General features: G+C 39.1%; 2 protein-coding genes and 1 long non-coding RNA gene across 3 annotated transcripts in view; 2 read left to right on the forward strand and 1 right to left on the reverse strand.

The window, feature by feature from the left end:
- The window catches only part of rasa1a (RAS p21 protein activator (GTPase activating protein) 1a), a 23560-nt gene extending 21107 nt beyond the window's left edge, over positions 1-2453 (forward strand). The window contains exons 21-25 of the mRNA XM_024275433.2: positions 5-72; positions 150-238; positions 319-396; positions 1328-1462; positions 1536-2453. Of these exons, the coding sequence (XP_024131201.2) occupies positions 5-72; positions 150-238; positions 319-396; positions 1328-1462; positions 1536-1619 (454 nt within the window). The 3' untranslated portion in view covers positions 1620-2453. The remainder of the gene's footprint in view (positions 1-4; positions 73-149; positions 239-318; positions 397-1327; positions 1463-1535) is intronic.
- Positions 2454-2518: 65 nt separating this feature from the next.
- Positions 2519-6474, reverse strand: ccnh (cyclin H). Its single transcript, XM_024275434.2, has 9 exons — positions 6176-6474; positions 5979-6101; positions 5825-5898; positions 5369-5582; positions 5136-5299; positions 4771-4841; positions 4565-4670; positions 2772-2835; positions 2519-2658 (listed from the first exon to the last, which is right to left on the reverse strand). The coding sequence occupies exons 1-9, from the start codon at positions 6290-6292 to the stop codon at positions 2632-2634; spliced, it is 960 nt and encodes a 319-aa protein (XP_024131202.1). The 5' UTR covers positions 6293-6474; the 3' UTR covers positions 2519-2631.
- A 161-nt stretch (positions 6475-6635) lies between these two features.
- LOC112148399 overlaps positions 6636-15018 on the forward strand; it is a 27907-nt gene continuing 19524 nt past the window's right edge. The window contains exon 1 of the long non-coding RNA XR_004948379.1: positions 6636-7132. This is a non-coding gene — a long non-coding RNA (uncharacterized LOC112148399). The remainder of the gene's footprint in view (positions 7133-15018) is intronic.

Here is a 15018-nt window from a genome sequence, read left to right on the forward strand (position 1 = left end):
CTAGTGGTTTTGTCTTTCTAAGACTGATCTGCCCTGCCATCCTCAACCCCCGGATGTTTAACATCATTGACGGTGGGTATCTACATAAAACCACAGCGTTCTGCCTGCCACACTTTTCATTGTTTTTACTTCCTGTTGCTTGTCTGCAGACCCCCCATCATCAACAGCAGGCCGCACTCTCACACTGGTGGCTAAGTCTGTCCAGAATCTGGCAAATCTTGTTGAGTTTGGTGCTAAGGTACAGACTCTTTTTGTCCCAAGAAACTGTAGGTCTCAGCATCATAAATATACTCTGTAAGCTGTTTTTTGTTTTTACAGGAACCCTACATGGAGGGTGTGAACCCTTTCATCAAATGCAACAAGCAGCGGATGATCATGTTTCTGGATGAGTTGGGGGTAAGGCAATTTTTTTTTCTTTTTTCATTTTTATAATAACATTTAGAGCAGAGGTGTCCAGAAATCCAGAAATCCTGCCTTATCTGCTGCTGATTACCTGGATCAGGTGTGTTTGGCCCGTAAGGAGCTTCAATGGCAGGTTGGTTGACCCTCGAGGACCGACTTTGGACACCCTTAATATAGAACTTTTACTTTGTAGACTAAAAGTGAATTCAGAATAAAAGATTATTTCAGAGTGGGGTCCAGTCTCTTACTGACCGGCGAGAGCCACTACATCCAACCTCAATATTTAGCTTAATGTTAAGACATTCATTTATAAAGGTTAACTGTTAAAATGTATTTAAAAATTATTATAACAGTGCTATGTTTTTCTGTATGTAACCATTTTAGCTTATCTTGTTTTTTACAGAGGAACATACAAGTTAATTTCAAAATAAACTACATCCTGTCAAATCAGTAAATCTGCTTCCGCACATTTACTTGACATAAAAATCAAAGTTAAACTTGGTTTTTTCTACGATAATAACTTTGGTCTTTATTGTTTTTCTATTTTTGTTAACAAATATAAACATGACAGCATTGGTGTAGATATATATATATATATATATATATATATATATATTAATCTAAACGTTAATACAATTACAAAAAGGACTTCCTCTCTGAACAATAACTTGATAATTATGTACATCCGACAATGAGAATGTGCACTTTAGGCTTATTCTAAAAACAATGAATTTGTTTTTGGTCGATCACCATGCAGAAGTAGAGCGGTGGATCTCTGATGGGAAGAGCGCAGGTTTCCCATCATTTATTTCTTCAAAGCTAAAGAGCTACAATGGAGGGATTAAAGAGTCACAGGTCGCAGACCCCTGTCTAACTCAGATCTAGAAAAAGGCTTTAATACAGCAAACATCCACTTTGTTTGTAGAACGTTCCTGAACTCCCAGAGACGACAGAGCACTTTAGGACAGACCTGCCCCGTGATCTGGCAGCGCTGCACGAGGTCTGTGTCGCACACTCGGATGAGCTTCGCACCCTGAGTAATGAGAGGGGCGCCCAGCAGGTCAGTCAAACCCTCCACCTGCTCATTTTTGGAGCATTTGTTCTCTTCTTTAACTGTCATCTCTTCTCTTCAGCATGTGTTGAAAAAGCTGCTGGCCATCACAGAGCTCCTCCAGCAGAAGCAAGCTCAGTATGCCATGTCCAACAGTAACAGGTAGTACCGTGTTCCTCCTCTCGCCATCTTCCCAAGTCGCCCGGAGTGCAGCCCAGAGACCTAGCATGCCCAACCTTCATCACCATGGCAACCCATCCACCAGTCCTCCATCATGACAGACCCGCCCATCCCCACCTATCATCTTGTCTCGTTCAACACAAAAGAGCTATGCAACATCAGCAGTTGATAACAAGCAGCACAGCATCGAAAACATAAAATAAACACCACCAGTGACTGACAACCTAAGATATTTTCCTTCATGGACTTCTAACTTTGACTCGGGTCAATTTAATTCCCTTCGTTAAGAGGTAAAATATTAAGATATGAAGAGGTGTCTTTGTTTCCTCTGCGTTTTATTAGCACAGCTTTCCGGAGCAGAGCCTCCTTCCTGACTTTCTCAGCTCGAGAAAAATGACCAGAGAAAGTCCTTCTCTCAGTTTGACGGTAACTGGATTCTTAGCATTGATGCTTTTTATACTGTAATTAAAGACTGATTAATTTTAAAGTTTGTGATATCATCTGCAAAGTGGTGAGAGAAAAAAACAAAGCTTTTGTCCTTTTGTGTTCTAGATTGGAACAAATTCTTTCAGAGACTTTTTATATGAATAAATTCTCTTGCTGGGATCATGAGTATATAAGTTAGATGCAATGTTTTTGTTTTCTTTTCTCCATTGTATCAGCTGTTGATTATTTAGTTGAAACTTTTTTTAATTTCTCTGTGCCCGACAGGACACATAAGAGAAACCAAGTAAGATAAGTGTTTACAGTGGCAGGTTTTGGAGTAGTACAGACTGTAATAGACATGCATGCACTTATTAAACTGTTTTTGTAAAGTAGATTTATGGACTCATTTATTGCCCCTCCCAACAAATGAATCATTTTAAAGAACACAGTTCATAGAAATGATGAAAGAAAAAAAACTTTATTGAGCTCACAAACAAATGAAAAATGTATTTGAAATTGTAGAATCATGTTATAAAAAATATGAATGTTGTAGAATTTGATGCCACAGTTCTTCATAAGAGATCTTCATCAGTCCATTCCTGAAATGAAGTAAAAGTTTAGAAATTTGCAACAAGAAAAGTACGTTTTTTAGGCTTAATGCATATTAATATGCATCAGCTTTTATAAAGCCAGTGCTAAAAAACGATCTCACCTCTTCTTCTAGTCGTGCCTCTTTAGCTACATGGTCGTCTTCTTCATATCCTCTCTTTCGTTTACTGCAAAAATAGTTTTGGTGAGCTGTTAGACAGAACTGCTGCTGAACTCTTTCTGTGTGTGACAGTCGATCGTCGGGGAAGTCTGTAGCATCCTCATCACATTCGTTACTAGAGTAGTCCCTTATGTCTCCCTGTTTAGTTGTAGGAAATAGCTTTTAGCCTTTTCCCATTTCATTTAGACTAGTACATGCAGAGCAATCACCATGCTCACAAAAGCATGAATGGTTTGTTAGCATGCATCTTTCACAAACGTGTCCACTTTATCTTGCAGGACAGAGTGCACCATCATGTCTCTGGCTGCTGCCATTCAGGTAATGTGAGTTTTGCAGACTTCACACTCAGAATGGGGTAGTCAGAGCGCGAAAACCAGCCAAAGTGAGGCCTCTTTCTGAGAGGTACACAACCGAAGACTAATTAGTTTATACTGTGAGCATGTGGCCTAAAATCCTAAAAAAAAAAAAAAAATGCAATATGACTTTTCTTAATGGAAAACCACTTGCTGCATATCTAAACGCCGTCTTTCCAAAGTTCTTACCCCCTTCCCCCTCGAGTGTGCTGAGCTTTGAAACGAAGACCTTAAACAGGAGGATCTGAGACACAAACTTGCCTGGAAAAACGCCTGAACTTCTGCTTTGAGTCGGTGACCGACGTAAAGGCGGACCGAGCGTCGGACGGCTCTAATCGGTGGACAATACGCTGTAACTACGTGACCAGAGACTGGGGACGTCGTGGGGACTGACGTAGCATTTTTCTGCTGTCATCAGGGATTTGAAACATAGCACCTCTTACCAAGAAAAGAAAAAAAAAAAATCAACACAAGCCTTAACTCCATTTCTGCTCACCCCCTCCCCTGGTTTTACAAAGTTCTCTTCTTCCAAACTATTTATATCAGTCACTGTCTTCATGTATAAATCTTCTTGCAGCACGCAAACCACTTCCTGCATTTTTCTACGCTGCTTTTGTCTGTTATTACCTACTTAGGCTTGTAAAGAAGTGTTTGTGTAGCGGAGCAGAGATTAGTCAAAGTTTGTAGTATACACCTGTAGCCTGCCTTGTGCATGTGTTAACCCCGAATGGATACAGCGATCATGTTTGGGCCTACGTATATGCTGCTCTAACAACCACCACCTAAAGTCCCTTTACGCCTTTTGATGTAAATGAAAGCCTGGATTTCTTGTAGCTTCTCCACCATTATAAGATGGAGTTTTTGTTTATTCCTCCGAGTGCACCTCTGCTCTGACTGTTTTCCTATCGATTCACCCGGAGAAGTCATGCCATGCACAGATTTATAAACTTCAAAATCATAAAGGGTCGGCTTTGTTCGCCTGCCTTGATGCTCAAGCAGCTGCAACGTCTGGATCTGTGCCTGTCATAGCTCTGAAGTTTACCAAACTGTTTACTGTAGTTGCACTTAAAGATACCACGGACCTCACCAAGTGTTGACTAGATGAGCCCAGGCGACTCATCAGCTGTTCCAGTGTCAGACGTGCTCGGGATGATGTAGGTATTTCATACAACTGATGAGGATGTGTTCATTTTTATTTTTCTACCCGATATTGAACCTTTTGCATCTTAGATACAACAACCTGGCTGAAATAAATGGTTACTACATATGGGTGGATTTTTGTTCCCAATCACTCTGGTGTTGTGGGGGAAAATGCAGCAGCAAGCACACAGAATCTGGGACAATGTTCAAAAATGTAACTTTTTTTTAAGTTCGTGTTCTTACTTGCTTGAACTGCTAAACTCTGCATGAATCCTCTCCAGCTTCTGTTTGTAGATGTTCACCTCCTCTGGTTTGGGGAGCTCATACTTCTTGAGGAGGGTTTTTGTTCCTACATGTTTCAAAGGCATGAATTAAAGACATCATTCAGGGGAGACAACAGCTCCACTTCGCCATCTAGTGGTGTTAAACTAAAGTGCATGTTTACTTACGCCGCATTAACTCGAACATCTTTGAGAGGGAATCTTTATCTTCTTTCAGTCCCAAGCACTCATTCAGGTAGCTGGGTATGGGAAATGAAAATATATTTTAGTGTTAAAAATATTTCTTTTGCATCAACTGAGATTACTTATAAATATCTGGAAAATTACAGTTAATTAGGTAATGTTCTGAGAGTTTTCTTTAAAATATGTTGCACTACTGTCATTTAATCAGTTCTTTTCAAACTCCTTTTGAGAACACCAGTTTAATCAATTTAAAGTCCAAGTTTTCAACTTGCAAACAGTTTCTAAGATATTGGCTAATTGATAAATGGAACCAAATATGTTATTCCAGTTGAAATTAATTTCAAACCTGCCTTTCCATGCTGAGACCAGCTCTGGACGCACTATTCAGAATAGCTGTCAGAGCGATCTGGGAGGGGGAACACAGCAGCCCGGCATCCGTCATGACCGCCTGCGTCAGAAAGTCATCGGCACTTTTCCTCAGCGACTCTGGGTTCTCCAGTGCAGGGTACCGAGTCTAAAACAAACACTGATTTAAAACTGATGTTCCAGAGCAACATTCAGCTCTCTTCCATAAAATGCAAACCTTAAGGTCGATGAGCAAACCCTCCAGCGGTCTGTAGGGGTTGTGAACCACCAGATGAAAATTGAGTTGCTGGATTAACAGCAGTTCATACTCCAGGATTTGCTCAAGAACCCGTTCTTGTCCGGCGGGGGTCTCTTGCAGGAGGTTGCCCACAAACTGGGTGCTGGACACGTTGAATTCATCCACTTTACAGGACAGGTAAGCACACGTCAGCCTGGACAAGAAGGTACGTTTTAAAGAAGAAATACAGAGATCCTCAGCAATCACATTTGCAAATCAATAATATAAAGTTAATCATTTCTGGATACTATTATAGCTTAGGATGCAACAGCTTTATTTGCTTGTTAAACAGCTTGTATATGTTGTTTTCATGTGCTGTTAACATCAGAACATATAGTAATGTTTTTAAATGAAATTTTTAGTCACGTCAGAAGTGGTGTGCCCCACTGTACTCACATGATGATCCTAGGGTGGTACTCCATAACAGAGTTGTTCAGGTAGAATCTCCTGAAGTACGTGAGGGCTGTGCCCTACGGAAAAAAAACATGTGCTCCAGTTAGTAGAGTTTGTAAGTATCAAGACAATATGATTTTAACAAAACTAAACACACCACAACAGACTTGGGCATTGGTGGTTTAAAGGCGCAGCAGAAGTCCAGGAGTCTCCTCTCATAGTGGCGGAATAAGACGTCTTCTTCATTACGTTTCAAGAACATGGACTCATTCACACCCGCCTGATTAAAAACAAAAAGCACGTTTTTTTCTTTACTTTAAAATCTTGAAAATAGTTGACAAAAGTGCAACCTACCTTTCCACTTTCTATAACTTTATTACGAAATGCCTCATTCGCACTGCATCTTTTCTGGTCAAGTTCAGCCTCATTTTTGAAAATCCAGTACTTTCTTTGAGAGCTGTTGTGATACATGGCGGCGTTTGACTTAAAGAAAGCTAAAATCTAAACATAATCCTACTTTAGCTTTTTTATTTTGGCACACGAAAATTCATCAATGAATTATGTAAAAAATGAGTTTAATTGAACCGTGCAACGCGTAGTTTATCCCCAAATAGCGGATAACAGCTAGCAAAACCCAGCCTGTCAGAACGTCGCGCGATATTTGCGTAAATCCTGGCGCTCTTTGATGACGCACTTACCGTGTTTCACTTATTAGTGCGCGCTATGACTTACAAGTATATTCCAGACAAATTTCCTTTCATTTAAGCTTATTTAAAATAATATTTTTGTTATATAAGGCTAAAAAATGTTGAGATATATTAATTTACCCCAGATGTATTATTTAATGGTAATTACTATTAATATAAACTGAGCACAATAATTCTGTTTTTGGGGTAGAAAGTATTTTTTATTTATTTGTATTGTTGTTTTTAGATATGGAGCATATTAAGTTTTACCTCCTAAACAAAATACAAATAATTACATTTAACTGACCCACATTTGTGCATAAAATCATTTAAAAACTCAATTTAAAGTACGAACATCCTTTTTGTTTTGTTTTGTTTGGTATTGTAACATTGCACCACTGTAGGTGGTTTCACACAGACTCAGACAGTATGTTTTAGCCACTCCGCCACCAGTAGTGTTTCCGCATACCGTAATTTGCATAAACATGAGTAATTTATGAATAATAAATGCCCCAGCATTCAGCTGGAGCTGATAATTTGCATATCACTGCAGCCTTAGTGCCGTGTTATCATGAAGCCCTTCAAGCCTGCATAAACTAAAATCAAAGAAATAGTGCTTTAACAGGTATGTGCTGAAGACTTTTATTTTTTAAGAAATAACACTAATCTTTCCACAGGCGTAGAGAGATAACGCGCGTGCGTCTGAGCTGACAGACAAACGCCTTATTACGTGCGGCGCGCGGGCTGCGAGCACGGCTTTCGCCCGTATACATCGCTCGGGCTTGCCCTGAGAATTGCATAAACATGAAGCGCTGATGCATTATTGATGACACCTTTGCAGCGTTTACTGTAGGTTTGCGCACGTGCACAAGCACGTCCTCGCGCGCCTCTGTCTGCGTGTGCGTGCACGATTGTTGTTGACAGTCAGGCACCTTTCCACCTGCTATTTCGCATAATTTTGAGTGTGATGACTTATTTGAAGCTTTTAGTCTTGTGTTACATCTTTGTCATTTTTTTTCCTTTTATGGCTACTTTTTTTTTTTTTTAAATGTTGAATTCTGATGAAGGACTTTTATTTTTGGAAAAAATGATAAGTAAATTCTAGGAATGCATTCTTTAGAGTAAATTTTAGTCACATATAGAGTGTGAGAGGTAGTATTTGAGGGTAAAATAAGACTTATGCACGATAAGTCCTTCATAATCAGCTCTTCTATATTGCAAAGTTTTGAAAAGATGCAAAAAAAGGTTAAAAGTAAAACATTCACAGCTCTGATCAATAAGCTTTTGTCACTTCTGTTTCGCTGACTGATAAACTTTAAATTGATGCTCCCACAATTAAACAATATGGCACAGTGGTTGCCATAGCAACGTAGGGTGGCAATGCAGATGTGAGGATGCTCAACTAGGCTAGGTGCTCCACTTTACTTATTTCTTTACGTCTTTTTTCCGTTTATCCCTTGTGACGGATCGGATCCTGTCAGTTTGAGTTCTAGGAAACAGGAAGGCACCTGTGTGGGCCTCACCTGCCCGCTCTGGTGATGTTGGTGAGGACTGATGTTGGTGGCGGCCTCTTAGAGGTCGGCGCTGTGACAGTTTAGAGGATCCGGGGGCTGTGGCATTCTGCGCCCTGCTTTGTGTCCGCATGTTGGTCTAGCTCATGTTGGCACTAAAGCAGCCAGGCAAGCGCTTTTCCTTCCCCTCCCCCGCCCCGTCCAGACACTCAACGCTCCCCCGCCGTCTCTCTAATTGAGCTTTGTGTCTACCTCCATCTTCATTCAAATCCACGCTCATTTGCATACCACCACTGCATGCTGGACAGCTCCCCAGCTGTACAGTAAAGAACTAAATAAGGAACACAGACCCACTTTACGTGATGTGAATACTAAACAGTCGTTTTCCTGCTACTGAATAATTGTGGCTACCTGAGCGATGGAGAACAGGAGCAAGGGAGGCCGCGATTACAAATCTGGATGATCAGAAATGCTAATGCAATATTGCATTATTTTTTGATCAAATCAGCAGATGCAAACATTTTACTTTGACACTTAAGTACATGTAATCAATAATTTTAAAATGTATTTTCTAAACTGAAAATAGCAAATTTTCAACTGATGATTGCAATTATTTTGACTGTAGTTTTACAGCTTTAGTTTAGACCTTGACCTTTTTTTTATCCCGTCAAGGTCTAATTCCGTCTCCCTCCTCATTTCCCTGTTTGAGATTTTTTTATTTTTTTGCTGCAGTGCATAGAAACACATAATAATATTGCATTTTAGATGCACTTCTACCACACTTAACAGAACATGTTAAGCACACCCTTAATGGAAACCTCAAAACCCCAAGGCCAGCTTTCATTTCCAGGGCTCTGGCAGAGATTTGTGACATTTCCACTCATTTCAGTGTTCAATCAAAGCTATAGCTTTAGGGAGAGCAGAATGAGCGCACTCTTCGGAGCAAATCCAGCTGTCCTTGGTTTTTGTGTAACACACACTCCTCTTCCACAGTCACACCTTTAAGAATTGGATGAAATTTGATGACCCATTTTAACTTTACCTCGAAGCCAAAGCGAGCCCTGAAAAAGGGCTTTGTGCTTTTTTTTTTCTTTTAAATTAATTTTATTTAGAAGAGTCTCTCATGCCTATTTGTAAATGGATGGGTAAGATCTGAATTACCTGCAGGATGAAAAACACATTGTGTTCAATCACTCACAGAACTGTAGTTTTGATTGGAAATTCAAAGAAGAACGTGCAATCATTCAGAGAAAAAAAAAAGGTTTTCTAAACAACCTGTTATACCAGTGTAAAACACCGCTAAAAAACCAACCATCGGCAGGTGAATTCATTCAGGTAAATGAATAGCTCACCTGTTGTTATGTTTTTAGACCAAAAAGAGGATTTTTCTATGCATCTCACACAAGAAAATGTTCTTCTTTAGAGCATTTTTAAATTAATATTCTGACGCATTATCAATGGAAAAAGAAGCTTTTTTTTTTTTTTTTTTACTAGTAAAGCATCTTTCTATGCAAGAGCGCCTAAATATCTTTTATAAAATGCATGCGTGTTGGTGAGGTTACATTCATCCGTGTGTTTCCTTCACGCTGGGGTTACTGCATCTTAATATAATTAGGAAATGCTGCTTGAATTTAGATGAAGAATTAAAATTGGGGGATGGGTGTCTGATCAGGCTTTCGTTGCCGAGCAACCGAAACAATTTAGAGAAGGAAGAAAGAAGAAGAAAAGATATAAAGACACGAAATTAAAAAAAAGGATATTTAAATAACGATGTTTGGAAAAAGGTTACATCTAAAATAGAGCAAAAATAAGTAAATAATAGATAAAACAATCTTAAGGATGAGTTGATGACCCACAAAATTTTGCAAATGAGTTTTAATAAATTCTAAAAGTTAAATTAAAAAAAATTCTAATATATTGAATTTTAGTAACAGAAAACATGTATGTTTAACATTTTGCACACGTGCATTGCAAGATAAATAAAAGCAGAGATAATTTATATTTTGTCCTCATTTTTTCAGCTTTAATGTCAACAACAAACACGTATTTTAAATATTTTGAAATAATCACTGCTGTTTTATGAAAAAAATAATGCATAAAGTAAGAACCAGCAGGAGTTTCTCTTTTCTGCTGACACTCCTTCTGGCGTCTCTAATTGTCAATGCAGCAACTAGGTGTTGAAGTGCTCCAGCTATAATCATCGGCACCCTCCCCTCCTTTGTTTTCCTAATTGCTGCCGTCCCTTTTGTTAGAGAGCATTCTTGTAAGTGCATCAGCCCCTGCTGGAGAGCGATGGAGGCTTCCTGTGGACTTCCTGTGGACTTCAACAAAAAGCCCTGTCAGGTGGATCAGCCATTAGTCACACGTCTACATTGTCTCTGACAAATTTGACGTTTAAAGTACATGCATAATTCTAAAGCGCGCTGTGTGCTGCACAAATTGCAGGCATTTTATCCTGGAAATGTCACAAACGTCTGGTTGAAAACATGTCGGTGGCAAATGCTCTTCTGGATCTTTACTCTGGTTTATCTCATTTAGTAAAATCAGATAGTAAAAAAATATGAGTAAAAATGTGATTTAAAATTTTTAAAGTGACTATTATTTGATCTTTTTCAGTAATTCAGAATAAATTTATTTTGGGGGATCTTTAATTTGTTTCTTCGAACATATAATTTAGAATTTATTGTTTCAAACAATAAAATAAGACACTTTTAATCAAATATTGTTACTGGTATATAATAAAAAAAAGCTAGCCTGAAATGAAATATAATACTAGTAAAAATCTTGCAATTTAATTTAACAGTTTTACTTTTATCGGACAAAAAAGGCGGTTCATGCCATTTTCTTTTAGCCTTTATCTTTCATGTTTTCATAATCTGTGCCAAATTATCCTGATTAAACAATGCCCTCTTGTGGTCCTTTTGTTGGGAGTATTAGTGAAAGCAAATTAATTTTTAAACAAAGGGAATAAAAGCTTATTTAGTTTTAATCATTAGAATATTTTTATTTCCTTCTCAGACAAAATGTTTCCAGTATTAACTATTTTAATTGCATTTATTAAAAGGCTAATTGTATGGAAGCACATAATATTTCTCTCTATTCAACACACTTTTGAATAATTTACATGAAACACACACATGCCTGCTTATTCTCCATATGAAGTACTCTTTCTTTCCACTAGATGGGGTAAGAGCATCATTTGACACGCCCTCCACTTTAGCAAACCAAGCAGGATTTTTGTAGAGAATCCTAGAAATCCAGCTTGAACTTTTATCATCTTTGCAAGTTAAGTTTAAGAACTTTCTTTTTTTTTAGGTTCCAATAACAGCATAAAACTCCAAATAAAACTATATCAGTGTTTTCCGAAGGATCAGTTGTGCAGATGATTTGTGGATCTGCAGCTGCAGCCTGAGCAGGCCCACTCTGCCTGCTTGCTGTGTTTGTTTTTAACCAAATAACTTTCCGCCACACAATCTTTATAAATTTGTTTATACAACTCTTTTTTTCCCCCCTCCAAAGATTTCGACTGTCAAAATTAAGTTTGTGTTCAACACATATTGCTTTTTCCTCCCAGCAGTTCCAGCATCTTGCTTTCTTTTTAGAGTAGTGTATCATTAGCTCATGTTTGTGTTATGGCCCTGCTGTTGTTCGCCTCAGCCCAGCTCCTCTATGTGTCTGAATTGGCATGGGAAAGAGACGCAGAAAGCTGTGAGACTCTGTGGAGATGACAAGTAGCTCCTTGATTAACCCATAGCGAGGCTAGCAGAACAGACCCACACTTTGCTTGTGTTCTTTATTCATTTCCCCCGTCCCTTTTCTTTCAGAAAGAGACCCAATAAGCCCCAGCAGGTGAATGTAAAGAAACGCAAGAGGACTCCCCTCTGATCAGCCATTCAGGCCCGCACAATGAGCCTGCCCACCTCTTGTACCACTGTATTAAAACCCTGATTAAAGCTCTTCCTGTTAGCGGCTGATTGGGGATGCAAAGCTAAAACCAACAAAAACTGCCGCTGCCGAGGCCTGATAATGAACGGGCCCCACCTACAAAGCGCAGGCTTGGAAAGATTAGTGTGGTTTTGTTTTCTTAGTGGGTGTGTGTCTTTGTGAGCAAGCGGGAGAGGGAGTGAGTGGGAGAAGGAGGAGAGGTTGTCTAATCACGGCAGGAGGTCCTCAGCCAGATTGCTCTAATTAATCAACAGTATCCTTTCAAATTAAAATAAAAGAAAAACATGAGAACTTTTATTTTCTCGCCCTTTGATGGTCTGGATCTCCATTATGAGTGTCGTTTAATAATGCATGCAGGTGGTGCTCATATAATATGCACCCCCCCAAAAAAATTTTTTTTCAAGGCGATAAAACTTATGTTGATCAAAGGAGGACTAATTGAAGCGAATGGAGTCTACGAGTGTTTTTAAAATGATAAACATTCGTCAAAAATTTTGTTTTTCAAGGTAGGAAAAAATATTTATTTTATTTTTTCACACTCTTGATACTAAATATATATTTTATATTTATGTTTTTCTAGCTGGTCAGTGAAAAATGTGACATCGTGGGAAATTATTTGCAAAGACTTTAACAATACCTGTGTGTTTGTCTGTACGTGTGCACGAAAAGGAGTGCGGCTCTTGAAGAATCCATTAATATTGCATTTCTGTGTTTGATGGATGTTTGACACATTTTCATGTTTCCCCAACAAATTCCACTGTCATTTCTCCGCTTTTGTCTGCCGTCTCCCAAACAGCAGATCCTGACAATTATCCCAGAGAAACTCCTGATCAAAACTACCTTATTCTCTCTGCTGCTGCTGCTCAGCTCCATCACTTATTCTGTATGCCTCTCCTCTCACATATACCCGTTTATTTCCAACACTGCATATTCCACAATCTGAAAACTCAAAAGGCAAAAATTACATAAACGTAGAGCTCTTTTGATACACTTTTTTTTAGTCTATTTATTGAGCAATTATTAAGCATTCATTTCATTGTAATCTAAACATTTAATAGAATTAAATATATTTTTGTGAGTTAAATATTTATTCACAACTAACAATTCAAGTAAGACATCATATTTCTGATTTTCAAGCCATTTTTTAAAATAATATTCCATCACTCTGTGAAAGTTCATAGATGTGACAGAACAAGAATATTCTTTCTGTAGAAGTTGAGTATCAGGAGAGCAAAAACTAGAGACAGGTAGAGGGAGGCATCCAGGAGGCCCTCAGGCAACAGTCAGGGTCCTGGGCAGAGTGCCTCTGGGACCCCACCATGAAGCTCACATCCCACACGCTCATCAGAGCAGGGTGAGCGCACATAAACAATGTGCACTCACACACGCACGTACGTTTTGACCCAGATACCCGCCTACACTCACTGTAAGTCTTGCAGCCCTTTTTACCGTGTCTGTGCACCTCTTCCTCCTACTCGCCTGTTATTAGCCTTACAAGCTCAAGCCACCTTTCCGCACCTCCCAGCATGTATATGAGTCAGAACAATGTGCAACTATTGTTTTTTTTTTGTTTTTTTTCAAGAGCATAATTGGTCCGTAGTGTGCAACAAAAGTCCAGTACGGATTCTAAGAAATGCTGCAAAAAAAAAGGGAAATAAGACATTACAGAGTATGGTAATAAAGGACAGAAGGCACCATGTTGATGTCAAAAAATGTGCCTTCAATTTCAGGAAAAAGCCAGAGTTTTAAGTTTCAGTTGTTGGATTTTGTTGACCGAAGCTAAGACATTGTTTCTTCACTTATTATGATGATATCAGGCACAAAACGTAACAGAAAAATGGTTTTCCAATTGAAAAAGTGCTTCTTTCTTGACATTTTTTACACCACAATGACAATTTTTCAATGTTTCAATATTAGCAAACATTTATCTTGACCAAAGAGGTTTGTGAAAATTCTAAACCAAAGTTGCATATGAGGAGTGGTAAAATAAACTCTGTCTACACAAAGACTGGCAGCGTGACACAACCTCTGCCTTCAACTGCAGCCCCCACCTTTACATCTCTGCCCGCACCAAGCCACCCTTAACAAACCGCAGGCCTCTGCAGCACAAACAGCAGCCCGTTGTCACACGTTTGACCCCCAGTGACAGCAGCGGGTCACAGAGGCTGATGGTGAGCTGTGTGAACCATCAAACATGTGTCATTATGAAGGGCTGCCACATTGTCAGTAACTCTTCTCTTCCGAGTGTGGAATACTTCCTAGGCCAACCCCGCCACCCTGCCCATCCTCAAGCACACACTCGCCAGCAGACTGGCTGAATGTTGTTGCTTCTCTGACCCCAGTGGATGCGGATCAGCGGAAAGGCCCCGACAACTCCTTCTCTGCCAGACCAAGGCGTCAGACGTTCATGAAGGGATGCTTGGAAAATCTGTGTTTGATGCTGCAGAATAGCAAATCTGATTTGACTGGATAACGTGATTTGGCTGTGCTTAGAGTTCACATTTATGTCAGCTTCTTAGGCCACAAACAAAAGCAAATTTCAGCCAAATTAACCTCAACTTTTGCCTCAAAGCTAATCATAGAGCGCTAATAGATTGCCTTACATTGATGCTCTTTAAGGTTTGATCCCCATCTATTAGTTTCCACTTAATACTCTTGACTATGTGTGCATTTCATGAAATAGTTGTCCTCTAGGTTGTTTTTATAGTAATTCAATGAAAAATGCAACCCAAAAGCAATTATTTTTAATTGTGTTGAATATTTCTGGTCCCACCTAATATTTGTTTGCACCTTTCTATGTCCATCTTTAACACTGTTTTCACTTATAAGATCCTCTGACTTATTTTGTCATGAAGAAAAAAAATGTTTTTGATGAGCAAAGCCAAGTGTCGGAGCTTTAAGAGGTGTAAGAGTGTCAGAGATGGTAGGGTGGAATGTGCAGAGGTGTTGATTGGGTAAATGTGGGGGTGGGGATCCTGAAAGAAAAGATTGTACTGACATCAATTTGGAGGAAAATCCTTATAATCTGAGCAGCTCTATTTTTTTTTTTTTTTTT

This window comes from Oryzias melastigma, linkage group LG9, assembly GCF_002922805.2.
Source record: "Oryzias melastigma strain HK-1 linkage group LG9, ASM292280v2, whole genome shotgun sequence".
NCBI lineage: Eukaryota > Metazoa > Chordata > Actinopteri > Beloniformes > Adrianichthyidae > Oryzias > Oryzias melastigma.